The sequence below is a fragment of the Solanum dulcamara genome, chromosome 1, assembly GCF_947179165.1.
Source record: "Solanum dulcamara chromosome 1, daSolDulc1.2, whole genome shotgun sequence".
Taxonomy (NCBI): Eukaryota; Viridiplantae; Streptophyta; class Magnoliopsida; order Solanales; family Solanaceae; genus Solanum; species Solanum dulcamara.
In genome coordinates, this window is record NC_077237.1 from 85,809,426 (window position 1) to 85,828,851 (window position 19,426).

General features: G+C 34.2%; 3 protein-coding genes across 9 annotated transcripts; all 3 read left to right on the forward strand.

Annotated features, from left to right (window-relative positions):
- Positions 1–970: 970 nt before the first annotated feature.
- Positions 971–7,882, forward strand: LOC129882244 (rop guanine nucleotide exchange factor 14-like). 4 transcript variants are annotated; one of them, XM_055956445.1, is made up of 8 exons: positions 971–1,213; positions 2,116–2,295; positions 4,549–4,893; positions 5,368–5,522; positions 5,688–5,762; positions 5,856–6,107; positions 6,517–6,864; positions 7,359–7,882. In XM_055956445.1, the coding sequence occupies exons 2-8, from the start codon at positions 2,220–2,222 to the stop codon at positions 7,623–7,625; spliced, it is 1,518 nt and encodes a 505-aa protein (XP_055812420.1). In that variant the 5' UTR covers positions 971–1,213; positions 2,116–2,219; the 3' UTR covers positions 7,626–7,882. The 4 variants fall into 4 exon arrangements, with proteins under 4 accessions (XP_055812420.1, XP_055812438.1, XP_055812429.1 ...); XM_055956463.1 differs by having other exon boundaries at positions 2,140–2,295; XM_055956454.1 differs by having other exon boundaries at positions 2,170–2,295.
- Positions 7,883–9,820: 1,938 nt separating this feature from the next.
- LOC129882266 (60S ribosomal protein L7-4) lies at positions 9,821–12,849 on the forward strand. The gene is made up of 7 exons (XM_055956484.1): positions 9,821–9,977; positions 11,236–11,405; positions 11,489–11,586; positions 11,669–11,726; positions 12,096–12,175; positions 12,269–12,371; positions 12,452–12,849. Exons 2-7 carry the CDS (start codon positions 11,238–11,240, stop codon positions 12,665–12,667), a joined length of 723 nt encoding a protein of 240 aa, XP_055812459.1. The 5' UTR covers positions 9,821–9,977; positions 11,236–11,237; the 3' UTR covers positions 12,668–12,849.
- Positions 12,850–13,792: 943 nt separating this feature from the next.
- Positions 13,793–19,006, forward strand: LOC129882282 (alkylated DNA repair protein ALKBH8 homolog). Of its 4 annotated transcripts, none has more exons than XM_055956515.1 (8): positions 13,793–13,855; positions 14,750–15,067; positions 15,615–15,716; positions 15,848–15,934; positions 16,585–16,710; positions 16,920–17,210; positions 18,150–18,215; positions 18,600–19,006. In XM_055956515.1, the coding sequence occupies exons 2-8, from the start codon at positions 14,771–14,773 to the stop codon at positions 18,654–18,656; spliced, it is 1,026 nt and encodes a 341-aa protein (XP_055812490.1). In that variant the 5' UTR covers positions 13,793–13,855; positions 14,750–14,770; the 3' UTR covers positions 18,657–19,006. The 4 variants fall into 4 exon arrangements, with proteins under 4 accessions (XP_055812490.1, XP_055812500.1, XP_055812507.1 ...); XM_055956525.1 differs by lacking the exons at positions 13,793–13,855; positions 18,600–19,006 and adding exons at positions 14,092–14,149; positions 18,329–18,555; XM_055956505.1 differs by lacking the exon at positions 13,793–13,855 and adding an exon at positions 14,096–14,149.
- Positions 19,007–19,426: the final 420 nt, after the last annotated feature.

Consider the following 19,426-nt stretch of genomic DNA (forward strand, 5'->3'; position numbering starts at 1 on the left):
AAAAATGCTCTCATTCCACGTATTGGATAAAAAATATCCTTAATCTATTAGAATGGTTCAAATTTGCTATCCTTCTACCTAAAAGTATGTTTATCAACTATTAAATACTATTTAATATGACCGCATTTCATGTGATCTTAATATATTTTGTCAATAAATATAATATTTTTATAACATCAAAATATTTTTAAAATTTTTTTTAGCCTTCAAATTTGAATAAATTAAAACTCATCTTTTTAATTCATTTTACTTCTATTAGCATCTTAGTTATATATTTTTTCATTATCTAACAATTTTAGTCTTATAAACTATTGAATTTTTTGTATAAATTATGTTAACTAATATTGTATTTACACTTAGAAAAAAATTCAACAAAAATTATCCTTTTATGGGCATACATAATGAAATTTCTCTTTTCCGTGACTAAGGCAATATTTTTATACAATACACATATTAGTTCATATATTTTATTTAAAGCAAATACTTCTATTAGGTAAGATAAACAAGCAAGATTTTTTTTTAAAAAATACAAATAAAAAAAACTAAATATCTGTCAAAGTACTGTTAAAAAAATTATTGACATATATAATTAGAATTGGTAAATTTTTGAGTCATTTCTAATATGTTAAAAGAATTTTTATCTAATAAGTAGAGGGAAGGACAAAATTGAGTCATTTCTAATAGCTTAAGGACGTTTTTTATCCAACGGATGGAAGAAATGGCGAATTTGATCCAATAGGTATAAAGAAGACATTTCTGAATTATTTTTAATATTTTAAGAGTATTTTAAAACTATTTCTAATATGTTAAGGATATTTTTGATCCAATAAATAAAAGAAAGAGCAAATTTAATTCAATAAGTGGCAGAAAAACATTTCTAAATCATTTTTAATAAGTTAAAAGGGATATTTTTGAACGTTTAACCCATATATTTGTGACCAAATTTGTATGTCATCCTCTCTTCAGCATAAATGTGTTTATTGACATACTCTTCCTCCATTCCTTACACATGAAATTCCTTTCTTCTCATTCTTGCATTTATTCTTCCTTTCTTTTGAATACACAAAACAGATTTATTATACTACCTCTGTTTTTTCCCCACCATTTCACACGTACAAACCAAAAAAATAGAAAAATTTAGTTTGGGTCTATTTTGACATGGTAGAAAATTGAAGAGCTTCATTTTGATCAAATAAGGAGAAGAGAAAAAAAGGTCAGCTTCTTCTTCTAACTCTACTTTTCATTCATCTTCTTTTTTGTTGATCAAATTAAAACTTCATCATCATCATTAATCAAATATCTCAATTTTTTTTAAAAAAAAAACAAAAAAGAATGTGTTAGAGAGCATTTTTCTTAAATGAGCCTTGAGTAGAGCAATTTACAATTAATAACCCCCAAAAAATACTTATTCTTCTAGCTTAACAAAATGTCTCGGGTTCGAGTTCTGAACATCAAAAATTCGAAAGCACGCACTTCCTACTTAGATGACCTTATGCAGCCCAAATTTAGGTTAGTGGAGTATCTGGTCTGGATACCAAACACGGGATGAAAAATAATTAAAATATCATTCTTATATAAGCATTTTTTTGGGTCAGTTTTTTGTGAATGAAAATGTTGTCAAAAAAAAAAATTAATTATTTTTTACATATGATTCTCTGGTGTTTTTTTTCCAGTTCAGAAGAGCAGTGTATCGGCATCATGATAAATCTGAAACCTTTTTAAACTCTTCTTTTATATTATATTAGAGTTAATAGTAAAAAAAATACAACTAAATTATCACGTTTTCTGATTTTCATATAACGTATAAGTGCTTGTTATTGATTGAGAACAAATATTTTGGTCGACTCAGTATGGATGAGTGTTTTAATATAAAGAGGATGTTAGTTTAGCTAAGGTAAAAACAACCATGGATAGTTGAGGTATGAAAAAAAATAATAAATTAGGTGTGTTTTACGATTAACACTCTTTTTATTATGCTAATAAAGAAAGTTGATTGATTGTGTAAAAGGTTCTTTATTTTTAGGAAAGTTTTGGCCAATTATTATATGATCATATAAACCTTTTTCTTATAGTGGAAAAGTGATTTCTTTTCCTAAAAATTCAATTTTCATTTAGGAAAATTTCAAGTTTGTAATTCAGGAGGCTGATGATCTGCATTTTGGCCAACAGTAATCAAGATTGATCAAGATTTACGTACAATTTACCCTCACCAGATAAATATGGTGATCGTGAGACGGATACTAGCCTGCTGTACAAGAAACAGAGAGATTAGTATTGACTTTGGTGAACAAGAGAGTAAGATTCCCCTTTCTGTTCTTAATTCTATTTGTTCTTTAGAGTGGAAACAACATCTGACAGAAATGCAAGGTAAGGTTGCGTACAATAGACCTTTGTGGTCGGGCCTTCCCCGAACCCTGCGCATAGCGGGAGCTTTAGTGCACCGGGCTGCCCTTTTAGTGTCACATGCTGATTTCCCTCCTATAATTAAGGTAAATCTAAGATTTTAATACAAACTGAGGATTATATATACTTTTCCACAAGTGAATGCTAACACATAGACTAAGATTTACAATATATAATTGAACTCCAACCACCTCATTCGTCTAGATGTTTAGTGTAACTTTCTTGACTTTTGTGAACCAAATATTATAATAGTAATTGAGTTCAAGGTCATATATATAGATAGATATTTAGTAGATTTCTTTATATATCTACAGAGTTTGGGCAAAAGTCATTGGTTCAGATGAACTTGTAACCAACTCTCTAGATCAACCCTTGAATATAGAATGTGGATATTTACACGTTAGTTATACTACAACAACTATTACTACGTCCTTAACTGTTCATGTTACTCCATTTAAGCCATCTCGTACCAATGTTATTAAAAATAGCTACACGTTAGTTATATGTGGATGCTTATAAAAGTCAAGTGCCTTCCTTAGCCTATATGAAATAGTCGAGGTCAGGTCTGCATACACTTTACCATTCTCAAATCCCATTTGTGAGATGCATGTTGTTATTGTTTATTAAAGTCAAGAAATTTAACAACCAATGTAGTGCATCATGTGTTAGTTATATGTGGATGGTTATTAAAGTCAAGAAATCCAACAACCAAATGTAGAGCATCAATGTCATGAAATTGCAATAGGAAGAAGATCATATTTTTTATGGTTGATAATTCAAGAATCTTTTGTCGGACCCTTAGTTGTTAGGTACTACATGTTTTGAACCTATATGTGTAACATGTGAGGAGAATAAACTTTCAACTTTTTTTGTCTATTTTGTAAATGGAAAGATGACGAAAAATCTTCCATTTATTAGTGTGAAAGAGATAGTTGGCACTATGTAAGTTTTCTTGGATTTTATGTATTGTCTGATTTGTAAAATGGTGGACCTAATTAACTCTCATTTCATGAAGCACACAAGTGGCTATGGGGGGACAAAACAGTCATTGTCTACAAGACTTCCCTGTTGAAAAAGTCTTCAACTTTTTTGTTTCTATTGTAAACCATAAGCACCTCTCAAAACTTTTTTTTTTTTGATTTTTCCTTTTGAGAATCTATGACATAATGAGATGTAACGCGCTATATGTATTTTACATATCCATACGATCGAGTCCTTAGGTTTTTGAAATAGTGTAAAAGAAGTGCTTATAATCATTGTTATTTGAGTCGGACCAGTTCTAAACCTTTTTATCAATTTTGAAGTATTGGGATTTATCCCCATTATGTTCTTCAAGCATATGAGTGACAATGACTCAATGAGATGTTATGTTGTCTTTGAAATTGAAATATTGCCAAAGTTGAGTGACAAGTTAACCGGACGCGATATGGTCTTTGAAATGAAAAGGAAATTAAACTGAATCTAGCATATGGTTTCTCTGTTATACTAGTGAAATGGTAAATGTAGTACAACTTGGGATCTGTAGGTGCATGCTACGAGTTAAAATCCTGTCTGGAACAAACTCTTGTATTTAAGTGAAGAAGGTTAGATATACGGGACGATTATCTCAAGGAGAAAGTCATTTAACTTGTATCTGTTTTCATCAACATGGTGCAATTAACAGCTCGAGTTGATTAGTATTCTGTACAATCTATTTTCGGCACATCTTATAACCAACATATGACTCATCTTGTTAATCAACATAAGAATCCATTTTAATCTTATGACATAATACATAAACAGACACTCAAATTTGGCCTTAGCTAACAAGTAAGCACTTCAACTTTGAGAGTTCATATCTATACACCTCAACTTGTCATTGTGTCGATTGAACACTCCAACTTACAAGATGATCATCCAAACACCTCCATTTATGTGCCACGTCAGTGTCGTGAGTCCATGAGACACAATGGGGATGCGTTGGAGGGCTAAGTTGCCGGTTGAAACCAAGTTGAGGTGTCGGGACGTGCACTCTCAAAGTTGGAGTGCTTACTTACCAGTTGAAGCCAAATTTGAGCGTCTGTTTATGTATTATATAGTTTTTCAGTTGTGATTTAAAGCCCATTTTAATCTGCATCTAGCTAAATCTACGAATGGGGACTTCAGGAATTACAACGTATGATGGCCTCGAGAGCTGCATACTTAACAGTCAGTCATATGACAATGAAAGTGCCAATAGCAGAGTTGATGTGATGGTTACAGATTCTTTATATGATGACGACTCAAGCAGCTCTTCTAGCAACAATGTTTTTGGATCATTTTCTACTCACTGGACAACGAGTCCTCAACATTTTTATGTGAAAAAAAAAACTGGTTATACAACACAACTTTCAGATGTGGAAACAATGAAAGAAAAATTCGCAAAGTTGTTGCTCGGGGAGGATGTGACCGGAGGAAGCAAGGGGATTTCCACTGCATTAGCATTGTCCAATGCCATTACAAATCTTGCAGGTACTTAGTTGTTACTTCTCTATCAATCAGTATGTAACATCTTCTCTATCTCCGAGTCAGTCCATGACAACTATTAATGTTTTTAGTCTTCAATTGTCCGATACTTGAGGTTCTTCTAACTCTAATATTATTGGATCATCCAAGTCTTAAAAATATCTTAGGCTACCTCGTTCTTGCTCCTGCTTTTCCGCTGCAATCTTAATACAATAGAGTGTTTATCACTGTGGAATGTTAGCTTGTGTTTTTGCCCTCAATATTACACCACCACTCACCTTAGGGAATGCATTTATGTTGTATTTCCAGAAAAAAGACATGAATCGAAATGGAAAAAGGAAAGCACAACTATAGTGTTTAAAAAGATGTTACTTTACATGGAGTAATACACACAGCTTCTTCTTAAGTTTCTTTTTTGTCATCGTTTCCACTTTCATGATGCAATTTTCTAAATGTCTAATGCTACTACTTGATTTATAGCATCTGTATTCGGAGAGCTGTGGAAATTGGAGCCACTTGCAGAGGAACGAAAGAGGAAATGGAGAACGGAAATGGATTGGTTGCTCTCTCCTACCAATCATATGATTGAGTTGGTTCCTGCTAGACAAAGTGGTTCGAATGGCCAAAGATTTGAGGTAATAACTCATTCGATTTACTAGTAATGTAAAATGACAAATTCACTTAAATGGAACGATATGTTCGGTGAGGATTCATATAGACGACCCCAACTTCTATGGGAATTAAGACATAGTTGTTGTCGTACAAAATGACATATTGAGTTCCACTTCTCGTTTGAGCAGATAATGACACCAAAAGTTCGTGCAGACATCCATATGAATCTTCCAGCACTTCGGAAATTGGATTCGATGCTTCTTGTAGGTGCTCTCTTAAATCCTTTTAAAATCATACCACTTACTCTATGCATCAACTTGGACCACTTTCTTAAAATTTCTTTCTCGACTTGATAGGAAACGCTGGATTCAATGGCTAGTACTGAGTTTTGGTATACGGAAGTGAGTACCCGAGCAGAAGGAAAGAGTCCAACGTGGTGTCTTCCTTCACCCAAGGTACCCGTAGCTGGGCTCTCTGATGTCGAAAGAAAGAAATTGGTGAATCATGGAAAATTGGTGAATCAAATATTCAAGGCAGCAAAAGCTATCAATGAAAATGTCTTGGCTGAAATGCCTGTTCCAACATTTATCAAGGATGCACTTCCTAAGGCAAGAGAATTCTCACTAAAGCTATTTACTATTGAGTTTAAGTTCTATGTACTGACACCATAAAAAAGTTCCCTTTTTTTCCCTCCAAAATAATGCTTATTCTAAAGAGTCGAGGTGTTTGATCAAGCTTTTAGGAAAAGACAAGTGTTTTTAAGTAGTAACAAAAGTTGTTTTTCAGATGCTGAAAGTAGTACTTCTTTTGCGGAAACAGTTTGGGAACCTTAGGCAAGCAGAAATTGCTGCTCTAGTATTCCCAAAAGTATTTTTTAACTTGCTGCTCTAGTCAAGCAGAAATTGCTGCTGTAATAGTGTAAAAACTTTACACTGTCGATGTACATAACTCATATCCTTTGCTTTATGGTGTATTTTATTTGTTGAAACTGCTCAATTTGCTCCTTCATTCCTGCAGTCTGTCAGGACAAGCCTCGGGGACGATCTTTATAGGATCCTGACTACAGAACCAACATCTGCTGAGGAAATGTTCAATTCCTTGAGCTTGAAATCTGAAAACAGCGCGCTTGAAGTTGTTAACAGGTTAGAAGGATCCATTCTTGTTTGGAAAGAGAGAATAACTGATCAAGCTAGCGGAAAATCTCCAGCTCGAAGATCTTGGTCTTTCGTAAAAGATCCAATATCTGAGCTAGACAAATTGGAGGTCTTATTGATCCAAGCAGAAGCTCTAGTGCAACAGCTGAAATTTAAATATCCTAATCTACCTCAGACATTCATCAATGTCACAAAAATCCAGTATGGCACGGTGAGAATCGTATCCACTAGTAAAATTTGTTCAAATGCTACTAATATGGATGATTGTACAGCTTGCTTATCAGCATAAAAGTCTCTCCTTTTTAAGGTATCGTTTTAGCTTTTATCATTTTACGTTGCTATAAGGATCCATAAATGGTTGTACACTAGTAAAATTCATCAAATGCAACTAATAAGAATGATGGTATAGTTCACTCATCAGAAAATCGTTGAAGAAAAAGATCGAGGACAATTAAGGTCTTGTTTCAGCAGAAAAGTTCCTGCTTTACGATTAAGGTCTCATTTCTATGAGAAGAACCTTTAGTTGAGTGACTTTCTGTGAAAAAAACTATTAGTTGAGTTACCACCGGAGATATTAACTCGTCATTCTAGACGTGAGATCATTGTCTTGTCCTTATATCTCTATGCTGCTATGATGTACACGTACGTGCTGTTAAATGCTCCATAAGATTGCGATTAATCCTTGTTCTTTCTGAATCATTGTAGGACATTGGACATTTAATACTAGAAGCATACTCTCGGGTTCTCTTAAACTTATCATACAACATTCTTACACGGATAGGAGAAATCTTGCAAGTAGATTTTTCGAGCAACCTCAACTCACCAGCAGCTACTGGCTACTCGAGTTCTATATTGAGTGATGAACCACTCGTTGGACATTTCAGTGACCCCTATAATACAAATGCTTCCAACTATGGACATTGCATTGGCAGGGAAGCTTATAGCAGCATGTCTACTGCAAATTCACCTTAACAAGGAGAATTTTTGTGCTAGTCTTTTTGTGATATATATATATATATTACTCAATTACAAAGATAACAAAGGAGTCTAAGGAGAGTAGTGTGTACGTCAGATCTTACGCCTATCTTGTGAAGGTAGAGATTTTGTTTCCGATAGACCCTCGGATGCTTTAGTAATATATGTTACTCAGTTAAGATATAAATGTGTGTATGGAAAACTATGTCTTGCATTTGTTGTCGGGTTGGGTATAAAAATCATCCACATTCGATAGTTACATCAAATCATATTTTAAATCATAAACTAAAGTAAGAATACATAATTGATTAATTAGTTATGGTTTAATGATAAGAAAGGTATGAAAATGAAAATATATATGTCGTGTATTTGGTTTTTTAATATATCGGGTGTGAGTAATTAAGGTTGTATTTTACTCTTACCCTCTCAGTAACTTCCCTCCCTGCTAAATCCTCGAATCTAACTTCATATGACTGAAATTCAGGCATATATTGATTGACATTCAATATAACTCTCTTTTTATTATCATGTAACTTACGAACCTTTTAGACCACAATCTAAAAATTTCTCTTGACAAGTGAAAATCTTATAGAAAACATTAGACCACGGTCTATAAAAAATATATGAACAAATATTAAACGATAGCCTATAATGCATAACTTTTAAAAATATACGAACAAATATTAAATGTTAGCCTATATGGCTATATTGCACAACTTTTAAAAGGTTAACCCCATCGGTGACCCTCTAAAGTTGACACCAACTTTCACTTAGACACCTCAACTAGACTTTGTTCATTCTAGACACCTCATGTCGGATTTCACTGTGTCATTTTGACACTTTTTGCTTATATGGCATATTGAGTATGATACACTCGTTAGACCGCGCGTAAAAGACCTGAATTAGTCCATTTTTAATTTTTTTCCTTCTTCTTCCCCATTTTCATCCACCATTTTTGCTAACTTAAATTCCACCAATGGTGAATGAAGATAGTTACAACAAAATGATGAAAATTAATGGGAAATATTTTTAAAATTTAAGAATAGACCCATTTTAAGATTTAAATATTAAATATTAAATATTAATGAAATTCTTTCTTAAAAGAATTATTTACGGAAGAATGAAATATTTTTGGTAAATTCTAGAGCTACTAAAAATTTGGTATTCGATGAAAAAGACAAAAGAGTAGGGGTTATTTCTGCAAAATAAGATATTTGGAGAAAACATTAATCAAAGGGAATGATATGTGTGTGTGCAGATGTTTCTACAAAAAGGGATAGGGGTATTTGGAGAAGAAAATCAGAAGGGCGAGGGTGGGGTGTTGGAAAAAAAACACCGACTAATTCTCGTCCCTTTTGGACCATTTTCAAACAGAAAATAACAAAGGAATTTAAAGAGAATAACAACACAAAGCTTTAACGTGAAAAACTCCCAATTGGAGAAAAATCATGGGTCTCTCAGAAAAATATTGACTATATGAAAATTATTACATCATACAATGCACAATATTTTTTTCCGCACACCCCAATTCCTAAAATACTACACCCAAGAGATCTCTAAGAGAAAATTCTCTAAATCTCTACTTTAATATACAAGGAATTGAATTTTTGGTGGTGTTATAAACCAATAAGCTAAGATCCTTTCATAACTGAAAAAGAAATTGGCCATTCCTTTTCCTTCGATGTGGAATTCCAAACTTTTTCCTTTTTCTTCTTTTTCAAAAAGCTAACATCAACACGGGGGTGTGAGCAGACGTTTCTGCGAAAGGGTAGGGCTATGTGGAGAAGACAATAAAAGGGGGTGGGGGTTGTGCAACTTTTTAATGGTTTAAATATTTTTTTATTTTGCAAAAATACAATATGTCATTGATTCATTGACCACTTTTTATTTTTACTCAAAATTCATTATTTAAGAATTATTTTTGACAAAAATGACAAATATCGTCGTTTGATTCGTCATTTTACACGTCATTCGCTAGTGTAACACACACATATCATATATTTTTGCTGATTGTAAAAAAGTGTTAAAATAACACAACGAAATCTGACATGAGGTGTCTAAAATGAATAAAGCCTAATTGAAATAACTAAGTGAAAGTTGGTGTCAACTTTAGAAGCGACGAGGCCACTTTTAAAAATATGGACAAAATTGAAATAGTACCCCTTAAAAAGGAAACATTTGTGTAAATCTAATCTTATTATTTGGGCCAAATTGAGTAGACCCGACCAGATCCGAATAAGCATAAACTTCACAAAACCCTAATAACACAACATATATTGCCGCACTTAGCTTACAGTAACATTCCCTCTCGCCCCGCCGATCAGAATCGATCTCTTCAACAATTTCAAGGTAAATAACTCTTTTTCTAATTATGTGAATTTTATCAGTTTTTTCATACACATTTACTGCTGTTTCCTTTTTAAAATTTTTTTACATGTGAAATTTGGTTTTATTTGAAGATGTTATGTTGTTGGGTTCGAGTCGTGGAAATAGTCTTTTGTAGAAATGCCTGCGGATAATAGACTGACTTTGTGTGTATTTGAAGATCTGAGTTAAGCAAGTGTTTGTGTGTGTATTTAAGTTTTGAAGCCTAAAGGAAGCTGAAGGATTACTTTAGTTTTAGTTTTTGGGTAAGCAGTAGAGTATTGAATGCTGAAGAATATAAAATACTGGAAGAGCATTGAAATAACTAGTCATTATTGTTGCCTATTTTGATGGAATAGGGAAAAGTGAAGTGAGGGGTTCTGTTACTTTTGCCTAGATATGGAGTGAAAACTGATTTCCACCCATACAGTTGAGTAAATGTTCTTTAGAAAATGTTAGTAGCTAAAAGATTACTTTAGTTTTGGGTAAGCATTAGAGTTTTGGATGCCGAAAAAAATAAAATATTGGCTGTGTTTCAATGCTCTGTCACTTTTGCTAGACATGGAGTGGAAATTGATTTACACCTTTACAGTTAAGCAAGTGTGTGTGTTGTTGAGTATTTTGAAGCACATTAGAAAGTTCTGCTGTATTTGAAATGGTTTCTTGTTTAGAAATGTTAGCAGCTAAAAGATTACGGTAGTTTTAGTTTTTGGGTAAGCATTAAAGTTTTGAATGCTGAAAAAACTAAAATACTAGAAGAGCATTGAAAGAACTAGTCTTTATTTTTTGCCTTTATGCCTGTGTATTTTGATGGATTAGGGAAAAGTGAAGGGAATGGGTGTAAAAGTATGCGAAATGAGTCTAGTGGCCAGGCTTTAAATTTTTGTTACTTTTTTACATGGAATCTGACATTATACATGTATGTAAATATCCTTTAAACTTCCAAGTTTTCTTCTTGTTTGCCCCTCATCCTCCACTACATTATTGGTATTAGGCAATGTGTGGTGCTGATGGTGTTGAAACCCCAGAAGCTCCTTTGAGCTTTGCTTATGTTTGCCAAGGGTAGTAGCATATGTGAAATTGACTCAGTAATTTGTCAATTTTCTGTTGTTGAATGATACAGATCACCTTCATTTGATCATATATCAAAGTGATGATTTAAATTTTTGCTCATCAGGAAAAAAAGTAATGATATACGATTAATGAATTATGTTGAGAGTTGATGTTAGTTGATCTTGTGCAGAGATGGGTGAAACACCAGTTCCAGAGTCAGTCTTGAAGAAGCAGAAGAGGAGTGAGGAATGGGCTCTTGCAAAGAAGCAAGAACTTGAATCTGCGAAGAAGAAGAATGTTGAGAACAGGAAATTGATCTACAACAGGGCAAAGCTGTATGCAAAGGAGTATGCGGAACAGGTACTATTGAACTCCGTATTTTTTGGTTAACATGCTTGTTTGATGTTAAGCTTGGTTATCCGTGTTCAATTTCCTTTTCTTAGGACAAGGAATTGATTCGTTTGAAACGCGAGGCTAGATTGAAAGGTGGTTTCTATGTGGATCCCGAGGCAAAGTTGTTGTTTATCATCAGGATACGTGGGTAAGAACTATTTTGGTGTTCTTCATTCTATAGCATGATGAAAGAGTTGATACAATGTTACTTATAAAATTTGATCTTTTAGGATTAATGCTATGCCCCCACAGACCAAGAAGATTTTGCAGCTACTACGTTTACGACAGGTACACTCAACACCTTTTTTTTATACCTGTCAAAGAACATGAGTAAAATTTGATGTTTGCTGGTGTATAAGTTACTTATATTATTCTGGTTGTTGGAAATCCACTTTTGAGTATGTGTTGGGGTTACAGCTTTTCCACTTGACAGTTAGGTAACCTGTGTAGATCCTGATGATTGGACTGGCTTGTTATGCCAAATGTCTGATCATCAGCCAAGTTATTGTGTTGTTATCAAGATTATTTATAATTCTGATGTTATTCTTCTGATAGATCTGTTTCATTCTTATATAATTTCTTAAATTTGAGATATTTTATTGTTACCTCTCTGCTCTAACAGTGAGCTCTTCTTCCTTTCCACACTTGTCGTGACAGATCTTTAATGGGGTCTTTTTGAAAGTTAACAAAGCCACAGTGAACATGTTGCATAGGGTTGAACCTTACGTTACCTATGGGTAGGTATCACTTAATGCTCTGCTGCCTTCTCAAGTCTTCCTCTCTGCTGCTGTTGCAAACTTGCAGTCCTTTATTTCCTTTGTATCTTGCAGTTATCCAAACCTAAAGAGTGTTAGGGAATTGATCTACAAGAGAGGTTATGGAAAGCTCAACAAGCAGAGAATTGCTTTAACCGACAATTCTGTCATTGAGCAGGTAGGTTTCTGTCAGTTCTTCAGCTCTGAATTTAGGGTTTCGTGGTGTTGACAACTCAGAGTGCTCTGTTTATGTCTCAGGGATTGGGCAAACATGGAATTATCTGCGCTGAAGACCTTGTCCATGAGATCATGACTGTAGGGCCCAGCTTCAAGCAGGCCAACAACTTCCTATGGCCATTCCAGCTGAAGGCACCTTTGGGTGGACTCAAGAAGAAGAGAAATCACTATGTTGAAGGTGGTGATGCTGGTAACCGCGAAAACTTCATTAATGAACTTATCAGGAGGATGAACTAATGTTTCCTGAAATTTCGCTTTCTAGGCATTTTTAGTGAAACAACAATTCAGAATTTCTGCCATTTGAGATGTTATTTTGGTTTATGATAGTAGTATACGACATTATTTTTGTTTTGACCTTAGCAGTCTCAATCTTATTGTGTTGGATTTTTGAATTTATGTTCATTTTGGTTTCAAGGCTATCTACTTTTTCTCTCTTGAATGTTGAATGTTGAATGCTGCATCACTCCTTTTGATTACATTCACGTCTGAGTAGCTTCATCTAAATGCGCCATTGTTGGTGGCCTTCCATTTTCGTCCAAATATCTAAAAGAGCATGTGTTCTCTCCAATTGTTTAAGCTCATGTTACTCAATCCAATTATATATATATATATTGTACCAATCACAAATTGGCTCACTAGAGGTGCATCATTTGATTTACCTTTCATTGCTACGTAGGACAGTTCATCTTCAGATTGAAGCTTTAGTTTTAACAAATTGTGGAATTTTGCTTGTGAAGTCAAACTTGTAACATTTTGTTTTTGCTTTTCACTATGAAAAATGGCCACAAGTGAAACCAAGAACCTTCTTTGTTATACATAGGCATGGCTAGGGTCTCTGCATGCCCTATTTTTTCCAGGCTCTATTTGTGAAATTACACTGAATTATATTAGTGTGTGTAATACATCTAATGCGGGTCTCGAGACCTACTTTCCGTAAGTTGGGGTGTGCAGTGGGGTATACAAGTTAATGTGCGTGAAGATAAACTTTGGCAAATTAAGGGGAAAAAAGTTATGTATTACGAGAAGAGGATAATAATTCGTCAAGGATAATAGTTTCGATATAAAATTTAGGATTGATTTAAGTTTATGTTTTGTTTGAAGTATTAGCTAATTTTAAAATTATTTTATCCAATAATTTGTATTAAAATAGTGAAATTACTATTCCTATAAAAGACGGACTATAAAATAATCACATGCATATCCTTGTTTATTTTGTAGTGTTAATTCACCATTTAGTTGCTAACTTCCCAAAGATATTGTGGTGAATTAACACTACAAAACAAAACAAAGGGTTCATTTGTAACTCCAGTATTAAACTGAGGACTTCATTTGAAATTTTCTAAAATATAAATTGGTTCACTAGAAAATATGAACACCAAGGAGAAAATTCTCTTCGTTGCACCAAAAACCAGTGAAGTTTTGCTTGTAAGATTTCTCTTTTCTTTCTTTTGAACATAAATAATTCAATGGTATTTTGTTTAATTTCAGAAATATATATTTTTTTGAATTAAAATAATGAAGAGCCAAAATAATATTTAAATATCGTGTTTGCAAATTCTTGATTAATTTCTTCTGTGAAATAATAACATGAATTAAAGGGTCTAATTAGTTTCAGGGATTTAAGATTTCACTCTATATACTGAGGAGGATTCAGGATTTGAAGTTTAATCAAGTGGGTATTTTAGGTGAATACTCTAGCTAAATGAAGATGCAAGAATGGTACTTTCTTGATTTAGCCCAAAGTTTGAGTTGATTTCTGAGATGTGTCACTCAACTAATAGTTGTTATCTTAAAAAGTTACCTTCTTTGTTGGAAAAAGTTGGAATCAAGAAGACGTTAGTAGTTATTATCTTAGAAAGTTACATTCTTTGTTGGAAAATCAAGAAGAAGTTAATAGTTATTATCTTAGAAAATTATATTCTTTGTTGAAAAAAAAGTTTGAATCAAGAACAATGGTGACTTTCTAAAATAACGATTATTAGTTGAGTGTTTAAGAAATCAACCCACGGAGTTTTCAAGCTTAAAATGTCAATTAATCCTCGTTTCATTGTGAATTTTAGTGAACTTAACAGAGTAAGATATTTGTAGTGATGTGATACTATTGAGCTATTTAAAGCTCTAATATGTGTGAGGAATAAGTAAATATTGAAACAAGGGAATGCTTCATTGTTCGACTAACAAGGATCAATTTTCGATTTTGTTTTTTAATAATTGAAGGTTAGGCTTCTTGTTTAGCTAATTACATGTATTTCTCTATAATTGTCTAATATGTGAGTAATTTTATGTGGTGAGGTAAAGCTCCAAATTTTCTGGTTGTAGGTATTGATCTGAATATAATACATGGGATTGCCGAGATTTAAACGTCCTGTAGGGACTAGTGAACCAAGTTCGAATCTTTATGTGGCCAATTGTGGACCTGCAGTTGGACTAACTTTGGACACAATTGAAGCCGTATTTGGTGCATATGGTCAAGTTAAGGGAGTACATCTCGCTGATGAAAGTGGCACTAGAGTTATTGTGTCTTATCATGAAGAGAAGTCTGCAGAATCTGCCCTGAAGTCTTTGAATAGACGAGCATGTCCTGAGCTTGGTGGGCGGTCTTTGCACATTCAGTATTCTGTACCCTCTGTTTGTCAGGTGAATTATCTTTATCCACAGTAAAGTCTTGATTGTTTATCAGTCTTGTAATTGTCATGAGATTGTTTACTGTGCTTCTCTTTTGAGCATGTCAATTCAATTATTATTTTGAATATACAGTGAATTTTAGACAGTCAGCTTTAAAGCATTTTATAAGAAAACTGATTGCAAAGCACTTCTGAGGGACCTGTACCATTCTTCCTTTCGGTTAGCATGTTGCTAAATGAAAATCCTATTTCTGAAGGATGATATAGTCATATAAGAAACAATGCACCTCTTTTAAGTTTAGGCAGTTGTGCCTGATAGTGGTCATGCTTGACGTAAGTTTTCACGAATTAATGTTAGTGTTTTTTTTAAAACCAATTTTGGCAATGTCATTTTAGAAACTAGTCAGTATGTCTGTGCCTTGTGGACTGGGGGTATTAAGTTGAACTTGTATCAGTTCAACATAGAGGTCACCGAGTTCTTTTGTCCTTATCCCCGTGAGTAACTTCTGTTGATAGTTTGTATAGGTTTCTGTTCCTTATGAGCTTGCTTTCTGGCTCAGGTTGCAGTGGATGACTCAATTCAGGTGTCTATGGAAGCTTCAGAGTTAGATATTCCTGGTCTTTACTTGATTCATGACTTCATCAGTGCCAAAGAGGAGGAGGTCAGGGATCTCATTTTGCGGGAAAATCCTATAGGCATTTACACTGTTCTTATATTTTTTTTCTCCATCTTTTCTCAAGTTTTATCTGAAAAGTTTCACCCAAGTCTGACTCAGTTTTCTTAAATCTTTAGGAACTACTTGCAGCAGTTGATTCAAGGCCTTGGCAAAAACTTGCTAAAAGAAGGGTTCAGCATTATGGTTATGAGTTCCACTATAACGTAAGTGCAGATCGTGGTTATTTGGAACTATGGAAATGCAAGAAACTAAACCAGCATATTATTTTTTGCTGCTAGATATGTGTATATGAAGAACTAGTTTATTTGCTCTTGTTTACATCTGTGACCTGTTTTCTTAGATCAAATTCCTACTGGATCTTCTTAAAATCCCCCTCCCCTGGTCAAATGATAGGACCCATTTTCTACTGACTTCAGAAGTTGAAAACAATGGATTTCTCAGGTTTGAAAAAAGATATCAGTAAATCATACAAAAGCCCCAACGAAATACTTTATTGTTCCATCATGGACAACTGAACCCCAGTTTTGGTTTGATTAATACGTTCGAGAACTTCTAATTGCCACCTAATGGCCTTATTAGACTTACTTCTGAGATATCAACATTAACTTCTCCCTCCTCGTTTTCTTTAAATCCCTTGACAATTCACAACTTCTTAAAAGGTTCATCTGCAGATGTTTGAAACTCTTGACATTCTTGCTAAAAGCTGATGATCTCTCTTATATTTGTTTATTTCTTTATATTATTAAGCTTTCAAAGGCTAGTATAGGCTTTAAGATCTAAAATGCATGTCTGCTTCAGGAAAAAAAGGATCTAAAATGTGTTTATTGAATTCTTTCTCTATTCGCCGCTGCAGACAAGGAATGTCAACACAAACCAGTACTTGGGTGAACTTCCACCATTTCTTTCGCCAATTCTTGACAAGATGTCGCTGTTTCAAAAGCTTAGTTACACTGAAACTGTACTTCTGGACCAGCTCACGGTTAGTAAATTTCACATCTGATATTTCTTCATTAATGAGCTGTTCCTCGATGACTTGTCTAGTTTTATGCTGGGCAAGGGAACTAGCTCTTGTCTGACTTGCAATGTCGTAAGGATTTTCATTTTCAGTGATAGCTTTTCTTTTCAAATGCTTTGGATGTCATGAACTTTTGTAGTTAACTTCAAGAAATGTGTTACAATCTTTAACAGGTTAATGAATATCCACCGGGAGTGGGTTTGTCTCCACATATTGACACCCATTCAGCATTTGAAGGATTAATATTCAGCCTTTCATTGGCAGGGCCTTGCATCATGGAGTTCAGAAAGTATTCTACTGGTGTTTGGCCTGCTGACCCTGACACATTAAATGATGAAGAGGCTCAAAATTCCGACAAGAGCTCAAAGTTTTTGAGGAAGGCTATTTATCTACCCCCTCGATCTATGCTGTTATTATCAGGAGAAGCACGCTATGCTTGGCATCATTACATTCCACATCATAAGGTAACCCTTCATATCCTTGATGATGGTTTCAATATTTACCTGTTTTTTTTATTTGTGGCTATGAGTTGGCTTCTAATATGTTGAAAGTTTTGCTTTAAACTGAAAAGATTATCTCTAATTCTTTTCTACTGCCAACCAGAATTTCATTATTGAATGTGAATCCTACTTTGGATGAGTAGTTAAGGTGGTAATTTGATAAGCAAAAAGATCCAGTTTGGAAGAGTTCACAATATGTGAGTCACTTCGAATGTTGAAATTATGTAAGTGTGTCTCTCAGGAGAATATGAAATGAGTTTGAAGCTCTTACAGCAACTTAGTTGGATAAAGAGTTAGCATGGATTTTAAGAATTTCACATCTAACTATTATGACTCTAGACTTGGCCTCATTTACTTGTGCACCTAGTTATTGGGAACTCATTGACATCAAATTTGTCCTGCAAGAAAGTTTCTGCAATCCTGCAAAACTTGAAAATTTGGGGGAAAATCGTAAGTTTCCAAACTCTACACCAAGTATGCACATTTTAAGTGATATATTTTTGCTGAATTCTCCAAAAAAGAAAGTATTTTGGATTATCTGGAGAACAATGGTTTAACTGGGACGTAACAGGAGTTTTGATGTTAATCCAGGTATGTAACTGAGGATGTGGTGTCATTATTGGAGATGCCAGTGTCGATCTTAGTGGTAGAATGAGGCACTAGGGTCTAGGCTCCCTCGGTTTGTTGTGTCATTGCTTCAACCTACGAACCTTAATTGTTAATTCGTTTCATTTTTGTTCCCTTTTGAACTTCAGATTCCATGTTCAATATATGTGCTTGCTTGATTAGAGTTTTGCTTCTTCTTCTATCTTTTCTTGCATCTGCATTTCAAGCATTCTGCAACTATAATGACAGTCTCGGTAAGTTCTTTTCCATTGATTTTTCCAAACTTCTGCATTGCAGTTTGATGTTGTGAACGAAGCCAAAATCAGAAGGGCTTCAAGGAGAGTGTCCTTCACATTGCGCAAGGTATGTCCTATACATTGCACAAGATTTTTGAAACTGCAAACTAGTTACTTGGATGGTAATAATAGCTCACACATTACCTTCTTGATGAAGACGTTCAATTTTACTTTTTCCAGAATGTAGTTGAACATTCTGTACAACGTGTACAAGAGTGTTAACTTGCAGAAAGTGGAGAGGAATAATGGTAATATAACAACAATAACTCCGCCTCAATCCCAAACAAGTTGGGCCTGGGAATAATATGGTAATACATATAAATAGTGGGGAAAACTTGCATGTATAAGTTTCAAGAGTACTATATCTTGAAAATACTTGAACTATTAGTGAGGTCTGCTTTTGTTATCTTCATATATATATATATATATGATCTTTCCTTTCTTCATGCAGGTAAGAAAAGGACCATGCGAATGCGAGTTCCTTGAATACTGTGATTCTCAGAAGTAAAAGACTGATTATGCTTTGCCAGAAACAAGAAGATTTGATCATTGCTTATTTAATTCCGCGTGGTAATGTGCTGTCTGAACTGTTTTCTGGTGAAATTAAACAACCAGGTCGAGGTTCAGGTCGAGGTCGCGAATTGCAATATAAAGCTGAGGGGGTTGCAGTTTCTCAAATGCTAAGCTCCTCTCCACCATTGTTATTCACAGAGTTCCATACCTTTTTTTTTAGCAACTCAATTGAACAGAAATTGGACTTGAAGCAACTGAAAAAGGCTTTAGTATTTCTATTCCCTTTTCCAAATATTTATATGTATTTAATAGATTTCCTAATGCAAATATAAGATTTGAGCAAAATCTATTGACTCCGTGGCTGAGTTGGTTGAACTTCGATCTCCCAAATGGGGAGTCTCAGGTTTGAAAATCCTTGCAGGCTCGTAGAGCAGGGCTTGCATAATGCGATCTATCTCTCCTGTATAGTGTGCAAGCTAATACATTGAGTGAGTTGACCCTATGCGCACCTTGTCATCAAAATCTACTAGATTCATCCGAGCCTACACGGAGCTAGAATCACACTTATTAGAAATAATAAAGTGAAGGATTGGGTACATCATCAAGCTTTCAAAAAATATCTTGCATTATTTTTTCTACCAATTGGTCCGCTATTTTATTAGCTTTCCTTGCTTGATGGATGCTCTGTCTGCCTTAATTTTCAAAAAATATCTTGCATTATTTTTTCTACCAATTGGTCCGCTATTTTATTAGCTTTCCTTGCTT